The sequence below is a fragment of the Arachis ipaensis genome, chromosome B9 (genome assembly GCF_059453495.1).
Source record: "Arachis ipaensis isolate K30076 ecotype BB chromosome B9, ASM5945349v1, whole genome shotgun sequence".
Classification (NCBI taxonomy): Eukaryota; Viridiplantae; Streptophyta; class Magnoliopsida; order Fabales; family Fabaceae; genus Arachis; species Arachis ipaensis.
The window spans coordinates 38,641,681-38,665,500 of record NC_142444.1 but is presented as its reverse complement, the minus strand read 5'-3'; the positions used below and the strand labels follow the sequence as shown (position 1 = coordinate 38,665,500).

The following is a 23,820-nucleotide window of genomic DNA, read 5'->3' as shown; positions in this document are numbered from 1 at the left end:
AGGGTTCGAAGCTCAATCCTTTGATTCCCGGCTCTCGCGAGCATTCCTCATGCAAGGTTGCGCATATTGCATTTGATGCTTAGAAAGTGGCAAGTCCCATGCTTTGACCACCATCATGCCCCATATGCTCGCATATGTCCTAAGAAGGCTAATTTGTTCCCAACCAAGTGGATAGTAGCACTAGTCATAGTTGCATGCATATAAGTAGGTTGCACTTCATGAGTCCTATACTTTTGTGATCCCTCGGTCTTCCGTGCTTCTTTGCATTTCTCTAAGCATGAGGACATGCTAGAATCTAAGTGTGGGGAGGTTGACAAACCCCAATTCGAGGATCGATCTTGTGATGATTTCAGGGGTTTTATCAATGATTCCACACACTTTCCATATGAAAATACAAGATTTTGCATTCCTTCCCAAGTTTTGCCTCATGAATGAAAACATGCTTGCTTTGCACTAAAATAGATACATTTCTAATCTTCTCTTGATGCCATTCGATGCCGTGACTTGTGTGTTAAGTGGTTCCAGGATATAGAGCAGGAATGGACCGAAAGAGAGAAAGAAGACGGGTACGAAGAAAGGAAGCATGAGGATTAAGCCTTGGGAATTTTCGCATAGGCGCGTGCGCGTAAGTGGTTCCAGGATATAGAGCAGAAATGGACCGAAAGAGAGAAAGAAGACGGGTACGAAGAAAGGAAGCATGAGGATTAAGCCTTGGGAATTTTCGCATAGGCGCGTGCGCGCACCTGGCGCGCCCGCGCGGATACGGCTACGTGGAGCCGAAGCCAAGAGCCGGCTTGAGAAGCGGCTAAGCCAGGATCTTCATGGGCGCGCACGCGTACATCACGCCTCCGCGCACATTGCAAGACGTCTCAACGGCGCGTGCGCGTGCCTTGCGCGTGCGCGCCGATTTGCGAACATGATTTTTTAAAGAAGTCACGTGACTTAGGCGTGGAGGCAGTTGAGGATTCCACTCTTAGAGAAGCACCTTGGCGGGAAAAGCTTAAGAAGACAAAAGGAACAAGGGTTAAGGACACTTTTAGTTCATTTCTTCTAGATCTAGATTTTTTTTCCCTTTTTTTGGAGAGAAGAGAGAGTTAGTTACACTTTTTGGGAGAAGAAGAGGGAGATTCCAAGCTTCACTAGGGTTCATCCTCTTCTAATTTCTGAATTTTCAATGACTTGTTGGTGAGATCTACTACAATTCTCATTCCATTTTGTTCATGACATAGATTTTCTTCTCCAATTTCAAGTAGTAGATGCAATTGATCAATTCTCATAGATCTAGAATTCAACTTTGTAATTTTGGATTTCATCTCTATTTTGGATTTTCATTGCTACTCCTTGAGATATGTTGTTAGATCTTTGTGTTGCAATACTTTCAATTTGACTTTTCTTCTCATTTTACTATGCCTTTCCTTCTTGCTCATCACATGTTCGATAAAATGACAACACTAGCTATGGAGTAGAATTCTCACACTTGGCATAGGGTTTGGTCTTTGGAAGAAGTTGAATAGTGTATCAATAGTTGGTTTGGAATTAGGGATTGCTAGTTGGCTTGGAGTGCACTAAAGCTAGATTCCCATAAGGTGAAGCTAGGACTTGTGACTCAAGTTAATTACTTTCATTTGACCTTCCTCTATACCTAGGGGATAACTAAATGGAGCAAGGCCTAATTGTTGTCAACATTGAATGGACTATAAGGATAGGATTTCCGATAGGATTTCCGACGCCAACCCTAAGCCAAGTCTTTTGATAATTGATTGTTTGTTTCTCATTGCTTTGCTAAAACCTTCAAAGAATTCCAACAAAGATTACCTCCTTTATCAAATAATGATTTAGTAAGCTTTGTTGGAATTCTTTGAAGGTTTTAGCAAAGCAATGAGAAACAAACAATCAATTATCAAAAGACTTGGCTTAGGGTTGGCGTCGGAAATCCTATCCTTATAGTCCATTCAATGTTGACAACAATTAGGCCTTGCTCCATTTAGTTATCCCCTAGGTATAGAGGAAGGTCAAATGAAAGTAATTAACTTGAGTCACAAGTCCTAGCTTCACCTTATGGGAATCTAGCTTTAGTGCACTCCAAGCCAACTAGCAATCCCTAATTCCAAACCAACTATTGATACACTATTCAACTTCTTCCAAAGACCAAACCCTATGCCAAGTGTGAGAATTCTACTCCATAGCTAGTGTTGTCATTTTATCGAACATGTGATGAGCAAGAAGGAAAGGCATAGTAAAATGAGAAGAAAAGTCAAATTGAAAGTATTGCAACACAAAGATCTAACAACATATCTCAAGGAGTAGCAATGAAAATCCAAAATAGAGATGAAATCCAAAATTACAAAGTTGAATTCTAGATCTATGAGAATTGATCAATTGCATCTACTACTTGAAATTGGAGAAGAAAATCTATGTCATGAACAAAATGGAATGAGAATTGTAGTAGATCTCACCAAAAAGTCATTGAAAATTCAGAAATTAGAAGAGGATGAACCCTAGTGAAGCTTGGAATCTCCCTCTTCTTCTCCCAAAAAGTGTAACTAACTCTCTCTTCTCTCCAAAAAAAGGGAAAAAAATCTAGATCTAGAAGAAATGAACTAAAAGTGTCCTTAACCCTTGTTCCTTTTGTCTTCTTAAGCTTTTCCCGCCAAGGTGCTTCTCTAAGAGTGGAATCCTCAACTGCCTCCACGCCTAAGTCACGTGACTTCTTTAAAAAATCATGTTCGCAAATCGGCGCGCACGCGCAAGGCACGCGCACGCGCCGTTGAGACGTCTTGCAATGTGCGCGGAGGCGTGATGTACGCGTGCGCGCCCATGAAGATCCTGGCTTAGCCGCTTCTCAAGCCGGCTCTTGGCTTCGGCTCCACGTAGCCGTATCCGCGCGGGCGCGCCAGGTGCGCGCACGCGCCTATGCGAAAATTCCCAAGGCTTAATCCTCATGCTTCCTTTCTTCGTACCCGTCTTCTTTCTCTCTTTCGGTCCATTCCTGCTCTATATCCTGGAACCACTTAACACATAAGTCACGGCATCGAATGGCATCAAGAGAAGATTAGAAATGTATCTATTTTAGTGCAAAGCAAGCATGTTTTCATTCATGAGGCAAAACTTGGGAAGGAATGCAAAATCTTGTATTTTCATATGGAAAGTGTGTGGAATCATTGATAAAACCCCTGAAATCATCACAAGATCGATCCTCGAATTGGGGTTTGTCAATATTCAAGGGCGAATCTTTTTGAAAAGGAAGAGAATGATACGTGTTCAGAGGACATTTTTATTATTTTAGAGATAAGGGGCTGAATGATAATCTTATCATGTTCAGAATTTGAATTTTAGAAGAATTATATAATGCCGGGATTGGATATCAAGGAGATCAAGAGTTTATCTCAAAAATAATGGTGCAAAAGTGGCAGCAACACATAAGACCTATTAGGCTAAGCAAAGACAGCAAGAAACCCAAGAACAGCCTTCAAATTCATTGGAAAGACATAAATTCGAATTTAGTTTGTTAGAATTAAATTTGAATTGTTGTTTGGGTTATCAAAAGATTTGATTTGGTTTTATTTTATTTAATACTATTTTTAGGTTTTTTAAATTTAAATTAAATTTGATTTAATCCAATAAGATCACATATGATTTAAATTGGTTATCATGTCTTTAAGATTTTACATTTAAATCAAATCTGATCTAATCTAATCCAACAAGATCAAATCTTATTTAAATTAGTTATCTTATATTTAGGAGATTTAAATTAAGTTATCTTATCTTATATTTTAGGGTAATCTATTAGAAGTCTATTTAAATACTTTTTGTGAGATAATTTACACAATTTTTAATAAATAAATTTTATGAATGCTAATATACATGCTATTTTATTCTGTGATTGAGTGAGTGAGTAATTTGTTTTGCTTGTTGTATGAAAAAATTTGAAGAATCCAACTTATAGTAATTTTTTAGTGTTAGTTCTTTTAATTTTCATTCCTCTTATTTAGGTTGTCAAGGTTAGGTTATTTGAAGATCTAGTAAAAAAAAATTCTTCCAATAACCTAAGTTGCTAAGAACATGTTTCTTAAAAGTCTAATAAAAAATTTTTTATCTATCTTTTTATATTTTTATTGCATCTTTTTTTATCTCTTTTGTATTCTATCGTGCGGTGTCTTTTCTTATTCTTTTGTTCTTCCTCTATGTTTTCTTGTGAAATAACTTCATCCACGCCGTAATAAGCACCATCACATGCAGATATGTTAGATTCAATAGAATTTACTTTTTTTTTTCTTTTGTACCGAGAATTTTTATCATTGGCTTAATCATGTCAAAGAAAAAAAAGATAAAAATAAAATAAAATCATAGCAATTAGACCAAACAGAATGCTAAAAAAATAGGCTTTTTTATTTAAATAAATTATTTGGCCTACTATAGTACCTGATTCCCCTAAATGATTTTTTTGAACGTGAATCCCCTAAACTATGTAATATATAAATTGTCCTAGACTCGTGTATTTTAATCAATATATAAATCAATGTACCCTGGGACGATTTATGCATGAATTGCATAGTTGAATAAGGCATAAATCGTCCCAGCCCACTGTGTATTAGAAATAACATGTAAATCGTCCTAGGCTGATATGATTTATGCGTTTCAAGCTAAAACCCTCTACCCTGGCACGATTTACGTGCTTCTTCCTAATCCTCTACCCCTAGCACGATTTACATGCAAATTCCAACCCCACAATACCCTGTCACGATTTATGTGCAAACCTAACCCCCACCAACCCAGCACGATTTACGTGCATATATACACCCCTCAACAGCCTAGAACGATTCATGTGTTAACCCCCAACCTTACTTACCTTTCCACGAGTAATGTCTCATTCGTGAGACCCCATTACCGGTGAGGAGGTTAGTGGAGGGGAGGAGAGCTATGGCCAAAAATTGAAGGAAGGGTGTAGTCGGCGGCGGTGGAGGGTTGGTTAGGCGGTGGAGGGTTGGTTAGGCGGCGAAGGGGTGGGCTCCGGTGGACGGCATTGACGGTGGCCCACGGCGGAGGATTGAGGTGCTAAGGGCGGCGGTTGAAGGTTAGGTTGGTGGCGGTTGAAGGCTGGTTTGGTGGCGTTGGGGGGCGGTGCAAGATGGCGAGGAACGAAGGTGACATGTACCGATTGAACGGCATCACGCACGTGGCAGGTTTTATCGACGAAGAGGTTAGTGGTTAATTTGGTTTACAACTGATATAGTCAATGACGTTGATGTGTTTAGTTATAAGAATGTGATTCTTTTGAAAAAAAATGCTTGTTGTGTTAGAAATTTGTGAAACGTTAAGGTTAACATGCTTAGGATAGGTTAGGTTCATGTTTGGTTTAGGGGTGAGGTTGATTTTTGATACATGTTTTTAGTTGTTGTGCGATGTTGAGTTGTGATTGTGCTTGTTATTCTGTTATCAGCCAACCCGGTGTGTACGGACTATCCGTAGGCAACAAAAGATGATATTGCATGACCGTATTATGCCTTACCTAGATAGCGCTGGGTTGCTGCATGTTGCTAGGCTGAATGATTATTGGTTTAAGCTGGATGAGCCACCGATTAGTGCCTTTGTTGAGCAATGGCATCCAGAGACTCACACTTTCCACATGCCATTTGGGGAGTGCACTGTTACTTTACAGGATATGGCATATCAATTCGGCCTCCCTATTGATGGATTTCCAGTTAGTGGTTGTCTCAGTGACTTTGAGCAATTGATGGAGGATGGAAAGCCTGTGTGGCAGTGGTTTGAAGAGTTGTTCGGTGAACTTCCTCCTGTGGACTGTATCGATGAGTTCACCGTGTCGTATGGCTGGTTCCAAAACAGGTTCAGAGTCATGCCGACTGATGCTACGGAGCCCACGGTACAGGTCTATGCTCGTGGTTACATCATGATGTTGTTGTCCATGATGCTTTTTGGTGACAAGTCTGGGGCCAGAGTTCACTTACGCTGGCTCCCGTATGTTGCGGATCTCGATGAACTCGGAAAGTATAGCTGGGGTTCGGCCACGTTATGTTGGTTATATAGGTGTCTCTGCAGAGTTGCCAATCGGAATGTAAAAAACTTAGCTGGGACACTAGCATTGCTGCAGTCCTGGATATTCTGGAGGTTCCCCACATTTAGGCCGAGAGGGTTTGATGTCATTCTCTGGCCGCTTGCATCAAGGTGAGTATAATGCTTATTATTTAGGTTGATATACTTTAACTCCAAACATAATGTTTATTATTAATGCTTGAATCACTTTTACCGTATGTTTAATGGTGCCGACGTTGAATCTTGCAGGTGGGGTAGATATATGCCGTCATCAGATGAGAAGAGTCCTCGGGTCATTGCTACCCGACACAGATTGGACAGGTTGAGAGTAGATGAAGTAAGTATAACCTCCCATTACTTTTGTTCATGTTTCACGTTTTATATGGTTAAGTGTATTCATCACGTACTGTCTTTTGACATAACGATCCTACATGTTACAGTTTATTTGGATGCCTACTCGGCACTAGAGGTTATTCAAGTTGTCCATCCTGATATCCTTAGACCTGAGCACACGCATTTATGGAAGTCGACAACTGCATTGATTTACTTTTCCTCCATCGAGTGGCACCATGTTGACCGAGTCCTTTCCCAGCTTGGAGGAGTTCAACACGTATCTAAACCAGCCATCAACATTGATTTTTTGTTATCGAAGGATGGTCAAGGACCTACCCACTGGTTTCCTGAGGTCTTTGCCACATGGCATGAGTGTTGGGATCAGAGGCATCAGAGCGTGCTGACGTTTCAGTTGGTACCAGATCCACGACCCTCGGTTGAGTATCTTGATTGGTGGTATAGGGTAGCCTGTAGATTTCTGTCGCATGATCGGGATTTAGTTGACCCTCGCCAGGCTGGGATCCCTGCAGATGCTCCAGTTCGGGGTCATATCGTTGTGCCCGCTAGACAGCAGGGACCAAACTTCGCGTGAGCGGGTTGGCACGCGATATAGCCAGCCTAGGGGCCAGCGAGGCAACGATGCCTTGGAGTTGGATGAGACACAGGGTGGCGATGAAGACCATGGGGGGAGTCAGAATCATCAAGCTGGCTGGGGACACGGCGGGGGGGATCCGGCTGGGGTTGGGGTGGTGGTGGTGGATGGTCTGGTCGAGGGGGTGGTGCATGTGGATCTGGTTGGGGGAGTCATTCTGGAGGCTCTGGTCGGGGTGGTAGAGCGGGGTCTGGTTGCGGGGGTGGTGCTGGAGGGTCTGGCCGGGGAGGTGGTGCAGCTGGATCTGGCTGGGGGAGTTGGGCAGCTGGAGGGTCTAGTCGGGGGGGTGGTGTAGGTGGGTCTGGATGGGGTTGTGGTTCGCTACCTAGTGGGTTTGGAGGTGGGGGTTTCAGAGGGGGTTGAGACCTCAATACTGTTCTCTGACTTCTGCAGTCCGAACCAGATGGAGCAGGTATTTGGTGCGGGGAGTGATTTTTTTGCTGAAATACGGGAGTTTGCTAGCACAGATGGTGATTATAGGCCTCAGTTTGAGGGAGGGGTAGTGGATCTTAACGTTGATCTGAATGAATCGCCGACTACTTATCAGGGAGGTCCGTTTGCCATGGGTGGTACTCTGGCATCTGCCGTCCAGGGACAGACACACACAGCTGCCTGACCAGCCCGATCGTGCTTCTGGGATGAAGGTTCAGCCACCAGAGACATATGTACCGGTCACTTAAAGGAGGAAGCACATCATCAGGCCAGCCAAGTGTAGCACCGGGTCACATATGTGTTAGATAGTGGGGTATTGCTATGTTATTGTTATGGTATTCATCTAGTACTTTTGACTTTTGTTGATGTTATGTTGTTATTTAGTACTGTTGTCGTTTCATTATTGTTATGTTGTTATTTAGCGCTGTTGCCGTTTCGTTATTGTTATGTTATTATCTAGTACTATTGTAATATTAATGGACTATTTTGAAAGATTGGTAGCTATTTTGTTATCATGTTATTCGCATGAGTAGTGTCTGATGTTATTATACGTGTTGCCCAAAATGTGAGGCCATTGAAGTAGATGCATCAAAGTAAACAAAAGTGAAATTTAAACCGACTTAAACGAGGTCATTAACAACAAATGAAGTGAACAATAAAGAACAACATTAAATGCAAATTGTAAAGTATGACATCAAGCAACAAACTAACTATCATAAGGCAAATAACATAACATAAACTATAATGGTACTTGAGGGTCTATGCATTGCTCCCTTCATGAGGACCGGATGCACCTGCGCGAAGGGGACACTGTCTCCTAGTATGACCTGGAACCCTACACATACCACATCTCTTCACAAGTGACCCCACCGGTAAGTTCCGTGTACCCTTCAGGACGGTATTGATATACTCAGATATGTTGGTTGTCATGTGACCGTACCGGCGCCCACCATCCCGATCTTGGGTCCACAGCGCTAACCCAATCCGGTTACACCACTCAACCATAGCCGGGTCTTCGGACCTCAAGATCTCCATGTAATATTCATGCTCCTGTTCAGACTTTGCATAGGCTACATTCACCATAATCTTCCGTGCATCCTTGGATTTAAAGTTAAGCACAAAATTAGCAGCTATGTGCCTAGCACAATATGCACGATAGGCGGCCGGTGGGAGCCACCCACCGTCTTCTGCAACTAACGTGGCCTTGATTGCATTGTGGCAGTCAGATATAACTAGAATGCCCGGCTGCGGCACATGTTGGCAAAGGTGAGTAAGGAAGAACTTCCATGAATCCGTGTTCTCACCCTCGACTAGTCCAAACGCAACTGGGAGTATGTTCGAGTTTCCATCTTGTGCAATCGCCATGAGTAACGTACCGCCATACTTGCCATACAGATGGGTACCATCAATGGATATCAGTGGCTTGCAATACTTGAATGCATCAATGCATGGCGGAAATGTCCAAAACAATCGATGAAAAAACACCCTCGACTCATCAACCGTATTACCAGACCTTACAGGTGAAGTACGCCATACTGCAATACTGCCCGGTATGTACATCTAAACCCCGATTATCCACCTCGGAATTATGTTGTAAGATTCCTCCCAATCACCATAAATATGTGCAATCGCCTTCTGCTTAGCCATCCACACCTTCCGGTAGCTGGGTTTGAAACCATATGTCGTTGAGACCACATTCTGCAGTACTTTCACCGAGATTGTTGCATCCACCCTGACCAATGATAGAATTAATGCACAGATCACATGATAATCAAGCTACCTATGGTCGGTGGACAACTCGGTTGCAAGACATGCGTGAGGCCCATTGTACTTCCGGACTTCCCAGTATCCCTTCCAATGCCATATAGTCACGCGTATCAGCCAATTACACCCATTCTCAAATTGGACGCACTTCTCGTGATACTTCAACTGGTCCGACTTAAACACCATATACTGAACACCACGGCGGATATTATAATTCTTCACCATCGACACTGCCTCCTCCTTACTCTGGAACCGCTGCCCGACCTCAAACTCCTCTGTCCCATGCATATCGTGCTCGTCTCTGTGAATAGTTGACATTTGTCGACCTAAAAATGCTGGTTGATTCATCGCCTCAAGATCCAATGTAGAGAAGTGTGGAGGGTACTGTTGTGTCTGAGAACTTGTTTGGCCTTGCGATCTCCCAACTGGTCTTGTGTCATCCTCACCGTCAGATTCATCACCAATAATGGGTGGTTCCGAATCTGAATCATCATCGCCAATGGCCTCAGCAAGTGGATCCCTATCTCTGATCTCCATGAACATAGTTGCACCATCCAATACCGGTCCCTCTCTGATTGCCGCTGCAAGCTCCCTGAAGGTTCGCACATCACCCAAGCAATCTCCATCTTCAGCATGAACAGCCAGATCGGCTGCAAATGAAGGAGATGAAACGTGGGCGGTGATGTCGTGACAGATTGGAATGGCACTTGAAGCACCATCTACCCCGACGGTGGGCAGATTTGGAGCAGATCCACCGGAGCTACCCTCCACATCAGCCATTTTCGCGAACAACTCCATAGCCCCCAAATCTGGAAATCTCGATTGACTGTGAAATATAACATGAATGTCGTTATAGCCTAGCATCTCATATTTTCCAAACTTCACATAACCTTGCCTGAGTGAGATATGGATCCTAAAGAACATCTGCTTCACAAGCTTTTTACTGCACTTCCCTAACTTCTGTAATATGCTATTTCGTAAATCATCTAAACTCGTTGATGGATTTATGAACACTCCAACCTGTTTCTTGCTACTGAACGTTACACCCTCACTTGTGTTTTCATCAATCTTTCCCCGATGATGAACTAACAAGAACACACTCTCAGCCATCTTTTCGCAACCCTCAGCTGAAATATGGCTCGACACAGATGCTCCTCCTGTATTTATAGGCTCTTCCAACACATAAATCATTTCATGGTATCGGGTATTGTATTTATGCATGTAAATCGTTCCACACTAACGTGTCTTATCATAGTAACACATAACTCGTCCTAAGGTATTGAGGGATAAAATTTTGCACATAAATTGTGATAGGGTATTGCGGGATTGGGATTTGCACGTAAATCGTGCTAGGGGGTAGAAGGTTAGGAAGCAGCACGTAAATCGTGCCAGGGTAGAGGGTTTTAGGTTGAAACGCATAAATCATATCAGCCTAGGACAATTTACATATTATTTCTAATACATAGTGGGTTGGGACGATTTATGCCTTATTCAACTATGAAATTCATGCATAAATTGTCCCAGGATACAATGATTTATATATTGATTAAAACACACGAGCCTAGGATGATTTATATATTATATGGTTTAGGGAATTCACGTTCAAGAAAACCATTTAGGGGAATCAGGTAATATAGTAGGCCAAATAATTTATTTAAATAAAAAAGCCTAAAAAATAAACAATTTATACTTTTAAATAAGCATATTAGAGACCAATTAAGTTAAATCAATTTATGCTTAGAAAAACGAACACATTAGCACTAATAACAAATCAAACCGAATGAAATGGATAAGAGCAAACAGAAAATAATCCCCATAAACAAGAAAGAGCCTTGCTTAATCAGCTTCAGTCCTCCACTAATTCTTTCTTATGCAAACTGTGTTGGATGAACTGTCACATTATCCTTTGAAAGCACCATCTCAGCATCGTCTCGCTCATGAGGCGAGATCTACTTAGCACTAACACATTGCAGCATAACTCTAGTAGAACCCTAATCAAATTATATATATTAAAAAATTTATCAAAACTCAGTTAAATTTGTGATTAGAATGATACAAATAAAAAATCAATTTGATAGTGAAGCATTCAATTGAATTGTACAAACCCAATTGAAATACAATCGAATTGAAATCGAAAAAATTATGAAGTGAAGCGGTGTAATCGGCATGTCGGATAAATCATGAAGCTTTGATTCTAGCATCATGAAGATGAAAATAGGAAGTGAACTAACATATGAAATAAACACAATCAACTAAAATAAAATCCAATCTGATTCTCAAAAAATATACGCCTACAACTAACAAGCATTTAGGTCATAGGTACAAGCCAAGTTGAGTTTGGAAGATCGAAATATGATAAACAATTATTAAGAATTAGTAGCAACACATACCGCAAAAAAAAAAAAGAAGAAGACAAGATGGATCTCCAAAGACGAAGATTGGAATCGAAAAAGAAGTAGCTCACCTTTCGCCAGAGATGGAAGAGAAGAAATGAAGAAATCGGAAGAAAAAGAGTAATCGAGTAAAAAATCAAAAGTTTCAAAAAACCTAAAATATGCCAGCGAATGGTTCACGTTTACTAGAAAGCGGCGACGGCGAGCAACAAGCAAGTGGCAACGGCGAGCGACAAGCAAGCAGCGACAAGATTGAAGACAACAGAGAGAGTGTGTGACTATGTTTATGAAAAAGCTACAGGGTGGTGTATGTGATACTGGTTCTAGAAACAATGGAGTTTAGGGTAGAAACAGAGACTTTGGGAGAAGAAGAGGAAGAAATAGCGACCGATTTAACGACCGATTAATTTATAATATTATGATTTAATGATCAATTAAGTTTGTCCAAATATTTTGTTCGTCATTAAATCGGTCACTAATCAATAAAAATAGCAACCGATTTAGTAACTAACTACTTTAAACCTGGATTTTATAGTTGATTGCTAAATCGGTCGCTATATTAATTCTTAGCAACTAATTTTGCGATCAATTTCCTAGCGACCAGTTTAGTGACCGACTATTTTTTAGACTATTTTCATGTTGGTAGCAAAACCGATCACTAAATTAAAATATCAACCAACGGCCCCAATGCCTAAGTATTTTGTTTTGGTTGCTATGTAAAAAAGTAGCGACCGATTTTAGCAACCAACTAGGACGACTTTGTTATCGGTTGCTAAATCGGTCACTAATTTTTTTTTAGCGACTGATTTAGTGACCAATAATGGGTGGTCGTTGAATTTCATTTAGCGACCAATTTTTTTTGTCCTAAAAAATTTTGATTGGTTATAAAATTGGTTACTAATAGTAATCAATTTTGTAGATCACTAAAATAAGTCACTATTTTAAAACTTTCTTGAAGTATACCAAAAGTATGTTAAGATATATAAAAGTTGGAAGCTTGGAGTATGGAGGCAACTATGACTGTGTAAGGTACTAGAGAGACGAAGATGCTTAAAGCAAGAAAAGGGTGAGTCCGTTAGAGAAGATGAAGTGTAGAAATACAAAAAGTGTAAGGAAAGTGGATGCTTGGGCTTTTATAAGCGTAACTTAGAAGATGGAACATGAGAGATAGAGGGAGCACAAAGAGATTGATTAGACATGGGGAACGTGCACGCATTTAATAGGGTAGTGATAATAATGATAGTTATTTACTCAAGGAGTGAGAGAAATATAAATTTATTTCGCCTACGTCAAAGGATCGATCATACTTCTTTGAGAAAAATCTCAACAATAACAATGATCTTAGGGGGTGGGGGGCAATTTTTCGGTCAACATTAATTGTGTCGAGGACAGAGAATCGATTAAGGGAGTTCAATGGTTAGCATCGACAAGAAGTAAGTCGATCGAAAAGGTTGAGAACGAAGCTTGCAAAATGGTTATTAAGTTTGTGATCGGTAGGAACAGTTACTATCCAGAGTATATGAAGGTCGACACATGATAAGATTTGATTGGTTGAAGATGTCTATAAATATAGTGACAAATGATGGACAAAAAGTTGAAAATTTCACTCAAAAACCACACTTATTATTGTCTCACATATCTCAGTAACTTTCTGCAATTTTATCTAATCTAGTTTTCTGTGTAGGTTTCCTTCCACATGTTCTTTATATTCATTATAATTATGTGTTCTTTATTTTCTGCAAAGTCATCTTTTTTAGTTTTGTTTTATCAAATTCTTCTTTGTTGTAACTTGTAATCTTTATTCTGAATTTTTGTAGAATTTTTCTGTATTTGTAAATACTTTGAAATTTTGTAAAGTGTTTTTAACTTTATTTTATTAAGTAAAATTCGTTTATTCTCTTATGCATATTTTTTATTTTACAAAACTTCTTTTTCATTGACAAAATAAAGATTTAATACACGTAAAACTGATACTTATAAAAGGAGTAGATTTTGTTCTTATAATATAAATTTCAAACCATCTTAAATATTTGTAATGATCAAATGTGTCTTATAAATTTCGATTACTAAATATCTGGATAACATATATATATATGAATGAACTATTATTTTTACTTATGAATGTTTAAAACAATAATAAATTTATCCAAGAAAAAAAAGAAATTAACTTTATTGACATATGTAAAAATGCACAAATAATTAAATCTAATGACGGTAATTCATTAGCAAAAAATAAGTTTCCAAAGAAAAGAAAAAGACATCATATTTTCATCCAAAAATTTTTAAAGAATAATGTTAAAAAGTTAGTATATTTTGTGATTTGTAATTATTAATTAATTATTATTAATATTTTTAAAATTATATTTAATAATATAAAATTACATATTTTTTTAATAATTAAATATTAGACTAAATTTTATTAAAAATGTTGGCTGTCAGACATTCTCTTATTCAAATGTAAGGCATAAGTCACCAAAAAAAAAATGTAAGGCATCATAATCTCTCTCTTTCTTGCATCGATCTTTCTCTCTCATTCGTGTCTGTCCATTGTGCTCTTCATCCTGAAATCAAAGACTTTTAAATCTCACACAATTAAACACGAGAAACACACCTTTAATTTCTCGCCTCCGTAGCTCTCTCTCCCGTGTCCAACGCCAAACTGCACGTCGTAAACGCAACTTAGACACACGATAACAAAACAGAGAAAAAAGGAAAAAATTAAAAGGAAAAAGACAAAAAAAAAAAAAGAAAAGAAGAAGAAAGAAAGACGCATTAATAAATAAACAAAACGAAACATTGTTTGCGCTTTCGTTGCTTCGCTTCATTTGCTACGATTTTTGGATTTTTTTAATTATTTATTTGTGGAGAATTATGGGTCTTGGGATGAAATATGACGAAGAAAGCAAGGTGGTTGACGATGGAGGAGAGGGTGGCGGTGGTGGAGCTAATTCGTTTGATTCTGTCTCATGTTCAATTTGCCTTGACGCTGTTATCGATAATGGGGATCGATCGTTGGCTAAGCTTAAATGTGGCCATCAATTTCATCTTGGTGAGTTAATTCATTTCTAAATGTATGCATATGGTTTCAATTCACCATTTGGAATGATATATATATATATATATATATATATATATATATATATATATATATATATATATATATATATTGCATTAGAATAATGGAGCTTGTATTTCATTTCCTCATGGCATGGTTTTGAATTTGAAGGGATTTTTTGGAGTTTTAGCTAGAAAAATTGAGATCTAAAATTATAGATATAATGCAATTTTGATGTAGAAGAAGAAATATCAACTATGCCTATGCATGACTTTGATTATTAATGATACGCTCGTAGGAGCTAGTCGCTATCCTTTTAAAACTCAGGTGTAATTCTTATATACACATTAAGGAACGGAGTAATGCTGCCTCTATATTAATTTATTACTAAAATATAGTTAAAGAAAAAAAAAAGATATAATTTGAAAAAAAAAATGATAAAAAGTAAAATTACTGGTTGTCAAAAAATTAAAATAAAAAGTAAATAATGTGTACTTTAGAAGGATTAAAATCTCTCTGAAGTGAGATGATTTTTTAGGTTGTAGGACCCTCTTACCTTTTGCTGTGGATGTGTTTTGATTATATGATCATGGCTAGGCTAAACAACACAACTTTTCTATAAATGTCTTTCTCTTTCGAAGCATTAAATACAATTGGATATTTTCGTTCAGATTTGTTAGACTTAATGTTTAATGGGATGAATTCTTGCATGTGTGTTGTCACTAGGCTGGTTTGTTTTTAAGAATAGAATAAGACAAAATATTGAGAATAAGATAAAAAGAGCAGAAATATAAAATTTTGTGTTCTTGTATTCTGTTTAGTGATAAACAAAAATAAATTATAAAAATTTAATTTATTTTTATTTTTTCATCAAAAAAATTTGAGAAAAAAATATAATAATAAAAGATATAATTATGAAAAATTAACAAGAATAATAAAAGAAAAAATAAAAAATAAGTTGTGTCATTTGTTAGTGTCTTTGTGTCTTTTCTGTCAAGATGGACACAAAATACACTAATTCAGTGTCTTTGGATATAATATATCTATATCTCATCTGTCAAACACGATTTTATATCTTTGTGTTCCTGTCTCTATGTCCCGTCCCCGTAAACAAACGCAGCCTATAAATACATGCAGATTGTGTTGTTTATCGTTTTTCGGCAAGGAACTTAGGAAGTACATTATTAGGGTCAGTAATGTCATAAAGACAAGAACAAGATACAAAAAAGAGGGTATAATTATGATTATGATAGGGACAATAAGTTTCAAATTGAGCAAGAACTTTTTTTTTGTTTCTCAGTAAAGCAACTACAGTTGTAGAGCTAAAACCTCAAACGAGGTTATGGTCCAACGATAGTTTAAAAAAGAGTTAAGTATGATTTTGGTCCTTAAAATTTAGGCTAAAAATTTTATTCGTCCTCAATATCTTTTTTGTATTAGAATTCGTCCCTAACATCCATTTTGATTTTAAAATTGTCCTTTGGACAATTATACCCTCACCCCACCTATCACAATCTCCTCAAAACGATGTCATCCCACCTTCGCCTCACTCTATCACTATCTCACTCCCCTGACTTTTTTCCCTCTCCCTCTCGCCCCCACTCTGCTTCTCCTATTCCTTCACGCGCTCCCTATGAGCTCCGATCGAGATGGGACAACGATAAAAACCTGCTGCTGAGCTTCCAGTGAACCAACCAGTGGTAACGGTGGTGGATTCCCTCCCCGCCATTGCCCAACTCTCCCTTTCTCCTCTTTCTTCCTCTATCTCTGCCTAATTTTTCTTTCTTTGTTTGTTTCAAAAAAGAAAATATGAATGTTGTATTCTTGTTGTTGCTATTGAGGGTTAACCAAACCTATAAAAAGATCCATTAAGCGGTGATAGGTGATAATGGAGGGAATGAAGTCGTAATTAGCTTGGATCAAAGAAAGGGCACAAGCCCAAGTTCGGTACGGGGTTCAAGAAGGAAAGAGGCGGGAGAGGAGAACGTTGAAAGTGCAGTGGTAAGGGAGGAAGCCGGGGGAAATGAAGAGGAAGAAGGTGTTGTAGGCTTCATCAAAACGGTGGGCATCGCAGAGAAAGTGGATGATAGTGGCAAGGTTGCAATTGTGGAAGGTTGCTGGAGGGTGAAAGGCGAAGGCGGAGAGGCGTGGGACAGAGGAGAGGCGGGAGGTTAGATTGGTGAGGAGGGAGACGGAGGTGCGACCGGGGAGGTCAGACGAGGCTGGGGAGAAGAGGAGGGAGGTGAATTGGAAGAAGTTAGGAAAGGGGGAGAGGGGCAGTAAATTTGAGAACTGATGATGGTGAGTGTAAATAAGTAGGAGGGTATTTTTGCCCAAAAATTAGAGATATGACGATTTTAAAATTAAGTTAGACCTTAGGAACAAATTCGATTGCAAAAAAAGTTGGGACAAATAAAATTTTTGGCCTAAATCTTAGGGACCAAAATTATACTTAACCCTTCAAGAAATTACAACAACATAAAAAACACAAGTTAGTATTTAAATTCGTACCAAAAGTTGCATTTGCATCTTGATCTGGTCCTCAAATTTCCAATCTATTCAATTTATCCCCGCAACTTTGCATCCGCTACTCACGTTAATTTCTAATCTTGTTTTTGTCACAGAATTGTTAACGACATGCTAAGATGGACTAATGACAGCCATGTTAAACTATCTAAGAGCTATCTGATGTGACAATTGAAATTTTTTATCTCAATTTGTTTCCTAAGAAGTCCTTAAGTGAAGTTATGGTTATAGTTTCAAAGATTTCATTAGGAAAAAATTAAGATAAAAAAATTTTAATTGACACATCAAATAATTATTACTCATTAGAAAGTTCAGCGTGGTAATCGTCAGTTCATTTCAGCATGACATTAACAGTTTTATGACAAAAATAAAGTTAGGGACTAACATGAGTTACGAATACTAAGTCCAAATTGAATATTCAACTCAAACATAAAACAGAGGCTCATAAAGCTTATGACACATAGATTCGATTGCTCCCTCCACTTCAACTTAGACAACATCATTCCATACTCATGATAACGTGACTGACCATTCAACACCACCAGTCCACCACAGCATCGACACCTCATTTTTCTCTTTCATTCGACCTTTGAATTTCATATTATCAATATGCACTTTTAAGGTATACTATACCACGCTCAAGCCAACCTTCGGCATGCCAGCCGAGGAAGTCCTCACTACCTCAAACAAAAACACTAAGTGGGTGAGGAAATAGGTCAAATAATGCCATTGAATCATATAATGTATTATGTTTATAGTAAGAAAGTTTATATATAAATCTTTTTTATCATTTTGTGTATAGTCTTTTTGGATTTCTATCTTTCACCATTTGTTTACATGTTCAAATTATCTTTAGGTGAAATTCTACCGTCTTTTTAATAATATGCGCTACACTAACTTTTTTTTTATATCTTTATTTCTTATTTTGTTCATACACATTTGGCCGCACTAAACTTATGCCTATGCTCATTTTTTATCGTCTAATATTTTATTTTATATAACATAGTTGGTCTAATAATAATACAGTTTAACTATTCTCTCACTTTAAGCAACTCATTTAAATTCTATCTTTTACATCTTCATTGTCTCAAATATTTCCGACATTATTACAAACCTAAAATAGTCACTAATCATCAGTCTCTCCCTTTCCTTAATTATAATTCATAAATTTTGAATCTCACAAATGGTAATTTAACTTTACTTCTAGTCAAACATTTATTAGAGCATACCTTTTTGTTATTGAAAATGACCCCATTTCTTGTAATCCATAGCGCCCACAACGCGCATAAAAACTATGTTCCATTTCTTTTCGCTATCTTCCTTTGCAACACTGGCACAAAAGAGGTAATAACAAAAATTTTAAATTTATCATATTTTCATATCAATGTATTCTCACTCCCACTTCCTAGATTCTTAGATAATAAAACACAATGCAATTCATTAAACTTGTGGCCACTTATGGCTTTCATGTCTGGATGGATACTTGTTTGAGGCCTTGATATGTGAATAGTGTTGTTTAATTGTATACATAGGTTGCGCAATGAGACAATGTTCGCTACCATCGATGATGTCAATCACATGTTCTATGAACTCCTTTTGCATGATTGTTGTTGGATTACGAAAAAGATCACATAAGTGATCGAGGGTTGTATTTCCTACCGATTCAAACAACATGAAAATTCACGTGCAGTTATTTTTTTTAAAATTGATAATTAAAAATTATTAGATGATAATTTAATTAAATTTATCAAATTATCTAATAATTTTTAACTATTAACTTTATATAAAAACAAATTGAATTTGAATCTTCACTTCCAAACAATCGCACTAATATAATTATTTTTTGGATTAATAATATAATTTTTATTTTTATCCAAACCTAAGTGCAAGTGCGCATCTTGGGTTTACAACCCATGGCCTTAACTGCTTTTTTTCGTATTACTGAACATAGGAGGTCCGAAAGGCCGAAAAGAAAACAAACAAAACTAAACTAGTGACCGAAAGCTCCATAAATATCAAGAAAGTACTTCCATGAGACATGATAGCGGCAAAATTAGTGAAATTTAACGGGGTATTTTTTAAGACAATTATAAAGAATAAATAGTTAAATTTGTCTACGAAAGATTATCTATTTTTTAAATTGATTTTCGAAAAAATTTTTTAATTAAATTTATCCTTCAAAATTTTTAAATTGGTCTATTAGTCTTTTTATCACTTTCATTACTCATGGCGTTAGAATTTGCTACATACACTTGATAGTAATAATTGACTACTAAATATAATAAGTTTATCAAATTAGATTAAATCATCTTTAAATTGATGAATTTTAATGCTTCAAAGTCCTCTTCAATATGGAATTGATTTAATCTAATTGTATAAATTTATTATATTAACAACCAATTAAGACTATTAGGTGATATAATGATCAATGTGTCACTTAATGTCTTACATCAATAAATTTTGACGCCATCAGCAACAAAAACAACAAAAGAACTAGTGATTAACTTAAAATGTTTAAAAAAAAAATTGATTAAAAAAATTTTTCGTAAATTAATTTAAAGATTGAGTCAAGAACGAAATTTGATAATTCACTCTAATTACAAGTGTTAGAAGGACAAAAAATATAGTTTTTAACGTTTAAGTATATATATCAAGTAGTCATCATTACAACTTGGACCTATATGACCTTTAAAAATTCTCCATTTACCGAAGCTATATATGTTAACGAAGCTATTCAATGTTGGGAATATGTGACGGGAAAATGTAAAATTTGGAGTATATACTAGTTTTGTAACCTATAGGATTAATATCATGTATGTTTAATGTCAATACTTCTTGTTTTAATTTTCTTATGTAAAAGCTAATAGCTCTATTGGCATGGCATCTTATCTTACGCTTATGGATACTATCTTTTTATCATTCAGATTGCATTGGTTCAGCATTCAATATGAAAGGAACAATGCAATGCCCTAATTGTCGAAAGATTGAGAAAGGTCAATGGCTTTATGCTAATGGTGGCCGGTCATATCATGATTACAGTATGGATGATTGGACCCATGATGAGGACCTTTATGACCTTAGCTACTCTGAAATGGTAATTGTTTTGTTTGATTCAATGTTTTTTTCCATTTATGAGTTTATCACTTGAGAAAGGGAAAAAAAAAATTATAGACAAGGTGAAAAGAAAACTTACACGTAGAAGCAGGATTTTTATTTTTGATATGCCAATTAAGTTTGTGTAATGCGAAAAAATGAGACTTTGGCTGTGTAATTCATAAATATGGGATTTACAATGGTGTTTATAAAAATTAGTAAAATCGATTTGAAAGAAATGGTTAATAACGATTTCGGAAAAGAGAGAAGGTGAAAAAAAAATCAGGAACAGTTAGATTATTGATCAATGACTAGGATCAATGTCTAAATCTAGGACTATCAATTTTATGGTGTCAGATATTTCAAAAAAAAATTTGGCCTATTTAAAATCGTTAGTCACATTTTTTGTCCCTTTCTAAAATCGTCAATCACGATTTTTTGTGACAATGACAACTTCCATATAAGTGCATTACATCAAATTAGTGTAATATCATCATATTACAGTCCTCCTTTTATAATATCCAAAAAAAATTGCCCAAAAAACAATGTTATATAATTGATAAAATTTATTATTTTTTATCATTATTTAACCCACTCTAAATACGAAAGATTAAATTTTAAATTCTAATTCTTAAATCTTAAATTTAAATAGTATAAAAATAATGTTAATTACTGTTAATAAAATGTATCGGTCCTTGAAAGTTTGTCTCTTTCAAAAACCTACATTAATATCTTTCGGTGTATAATATTTAGTTAGAAATTCAACGCTAGCATTACTTCATTATATGGATGGAAGTTCAGGTAATCATTTTACTACATTTTCTTTCTGGGTGATTCTAATATCTTTGCAGTCCTTTGGAGTTCATTGGTGCCCATTTGGCAACTTGGCGAGACTTCCATCATCTTTCGAGTAAGCCTAACATAATAAGATATACCTACAAACTATTCTTTATTCAAATTACTAAATGTTCTGTTTTTTTTTTTTTTTTTTTTTTTGGTCTTCCAGGGACGGAGAATTTTCATCAAGTGCATGTAATATCCCTTTTCCAGTTTTCTTTATTTTAGAACACCTCTAGATTTGACACTGAATATGCCATGTTTAACGGAATAATAATGAGATGCAGATCATGATATACTGGGAGGACAACATGCTGTATATGCTGAGCATCATAACACAGTTGTAAATTCTGTTAATCATCCTTGCCCATATATTGCATATTTTGGAGCAATACATCCATCTTCCTCCAACTCAGGTGGAAATGTTTCAGAGATTTCCACCTTCAGTCATTGGAATGGTTCATCTGTGCATAGCGACATGCCCACTTCCTACACATATCCTACATTGGATCTTCATTATCATAGTTGGGAACAACATTCCCCTCCTTTCTCTACATACACTAGTCGTCTAGTTGCCGGTGATCGCCGGTCGATATCTCCACGGACTCAAAGGCCATCCAGGGGTGGCTCAGATGTACCAAGATCAAGTTCTTATATGCATCCTCCTGGGGGTCACAGGTAACTACTTTAGATTTGGCGTCTATGTATTCCTAGTCTTTTTCTCAGTTGAATACTTGAATTTATGAAATAGTTTAAAGTTGGTTTAGTATATTGGGAGGAGCAAAATAGAAATAAACAGTTTTATACGAAAACAATTTCACGTGAAATTATGAATGTACTCCTCTTTAGTCTTTAGTATTAGATTTATTTATTTAATTTTTAAATTTTTTTACGATAGTATCTAAATAGTTATTTTTATCAAATAAGATCACAAAAACTCTTGAAATTTATTCAAATATATAGCATAATTAATAAGTAGTTACTTTAACGAAGATTTCATTATTGTTATATTGTTATCATGTGAAGATATTTCATTTTAACTATTGGATAATAAATTGTAGAATTTGATTTTTATATGTTATAAAAATGTTATTTTTATTTAAAATATAGCTAAACAAATAAGTCATCATAAAAAGATGTTTTTGGTATTTTCATTGGAGTAGTTGCCATTACATTCTCAACTGAAACTTTACTAGAGCCAAACTATATTCTTATATTCATGATATTAAACAAATTTTAGTTATATACAATAAATAATGATTCTTATTATATTTTGCTGCTTTTTTTCTGCAGTTCTTCTGGTTCTGTGAGCTCAGTTACTTCCTCAATGCTACCTCCTTATCCTGGTAGCAACGCTCGATCCCGTGATAGAGTTCAAGCGCTTCAAGCTTACTATCAATCACCAAATTCAACTACAACGCGAACACACGTTCCTTCTGGATCCCGAAGATCTGGTAATCATAGTGGATCACCTCAAATTGCACCGGACCAAAGCGGTTTCTTTTTTGTCCCATCAAGTTCTTCAGGTCGTAGTAGTTTTCCAGAAGATGCATGTCTCCCAAGTCGCTACCATGCTTGGGAACGAGAGCACATATCTTCTTTAAGCATTGTTGATAGAGATTCAGCCTGGAGACAATACCGCCAAACTGTTGGTAGGTCAGAACGCTCTAGCAACTATCGATTAAGGCATGGATCCGAAAGAATGCATTCCCATAATCGATGATATATTCCTCTTCACTGTGAACCAAGCATCCATTAGATAGTTTTCCTGGTTACTACGTGGCAGCGTGATGGAAATAAGATAGTCAGAAAAATCAGGTGTTATTTGGAGGAAATAGTGAGTAGAAAGAACATTATCAGTTGGCAAGGGATAAATGAAGTTTGATGGAAGTAGCTACAGGCCTACCGTTGTATCTGTAAGACTGTAATGGTCGACTATGTTATGTTTCTCATGGGATGTTTTATTTTTGAGAATTTGAGTAATTTTATATCTGCTGCGTGGCAGTGATCAAATTGTTGTGCAGTGCTAATGACTGAACCAGGGTAACCTTGAAGTTCACAGGAGGGTTTAGGAAATGTTTGATTTTTTTTTTTTTAGTGCTATATGTGTTACAAAACACACCAATTATCATCACAGACAATTATTTCTATTCTATTTTTACTTCTGCCACATATATCTGCATTCATAATTTTTTAATGATAAAATGGTTGCTTAATTAGGGTTCAAAATCAAATTCCTTTTAGCATGAACTAAAGCCAAAGTAAAATTTGAAAAGTTAATGTCAAAGACATTGTTTAGGGTCGGAATTCCAAAGATGTTTAAAAATTTTTTTAACTATAAGAGATACAAGGGATGATTGTCATATGTTATAAATTTGATTTGCATGCACTTCTAGCTAGCGGACTCTAGCTAGCGGACTCTATTATGTTGTCAAGTCAACTAATAATAAGAATTAACAAAAAAATAAATTGTTTAAAATCTACTCGACGATTAATCCTAGATATACTTAATTGACTATAATTTTGTACAGTATACTAATTAAACTACTCCGCAGTTTAATTATGGATTTTTAAAACACAAACATCTATGAATGTGAGGGATAACATGACTGTCTGCAAGAAACCAATTGGGTGGAAAACAGGCAAGAGAGTTAAAACCCTTTATAAAACCAAGAACAATAAAA

The 23,820-nt window shown here is 36.7% G+C and overlaps 3 protein-coding genes across 3 annotated transcripts; 1 reads left to right on the top strand and 2 right to left on the bottom strand.

Annotated features, from left to right (window-relative positions):
- Window positions 1-8,227: 8,227 nt before the first annotated feature.
- Window positions 8,228-9,028, bottom strand: LOC148544362 (uncharacterized). The gene has a single exon (XM_088498923.1). The coding sequence runs from the start codon at window positions 9,026-9,028 to the stop codon at window positions 8,228-8,230; it is 801 nt and encodes a 266-aa protein (XP_088355049.1).
- LOC107615383 (uncharacterized) lies at window positions 9,029-10,423 on the bottom strand. The gene is made up of 2 exons (XM_016317447.1): window positions 9,249-10,423; window positions 9,029-9,200 (listed from the first exon to the last, which is right to left on the bottom strand). The coding sequence occupies exons 1-2, from the start codon at window positions 10,421-10,423 to the stop codon at window positions 9,029-9,031; spliced, it is 1,347 nt and encodes a 448-aa protein (XP_016172933.1).
- A 3,927-nt stretch (window positions 10,424-14,350) lies between these two features.
- On the top strand, window positions 14,351-23,308 carry LOC107617650 (E3 ubiquitin-protein ligase IPI1). The gene is made up of 6 exons (XM_016319465.3): window positions 14,351-14,674; window positions 20,131-20,300; window positions 21,151-21,209; window positions 21,306-21,331; window positions 21,424-21,814; window positions 22,430-23,308. Exons 1-6 carry the CDS (start codon window positions 14,497-14,499, stop codon window positions 22,857-22,859), a joined length of 1,254 nt encoding a protein of 417 aa, XP_016174951.1. The 5' UTR covers window positions 14,351-14,496; the 3' UTR covers window positions 22,860-23,308.
- Window positions 23,309-23,820: the final 512 nt, after the last annotated feature.

Bases quoted from the DNA above. Each gene is read 5' to 3' on its own strand.
- LOC148544362 (XM_088498923.1), bottom strand. From the start codon at position 9,028: ATGTACATACCGGGCAGTATTGCAGTATGGCGTACTTCACCTGTAAGG.
- LOC107617650 (XM_016319465.3), top strand. From the start codon at position 14,497: ATGGGTCTTGGGATGAAATATGACGAAGAAAGCAAGGTGGTTGACGAT. The intron at 20,301-21,150 runs GTAATTGTTTTG...ATATCTTTGCAG, and splicing joins ACCTTAGCTACTCTGAAATG to TCCTTTGGAGTTCATTGGTG. The intron at 21,210-21,305 runs GTAAGCCTAACA...TTGGTCTTCCAG, and splicing joins AGACTTCCATCATCTTTCGA to GGACGGAGAATTTTCATCAA.
- LOC107615383 (XM_016317447.1), bottom strand. From the start codon at position 10,423: ATGATTTATGTGTTGGAAGAGCCTATAAATACAGGAGGAGCATCTGTG. The intron at 9,201-9,248 runs GTAGCTTGATTA...ATCATTGGTCAG, and splicing joins GAGTTGTCCACCGACCATAG to GGTGGATGCAACAATCTCGG.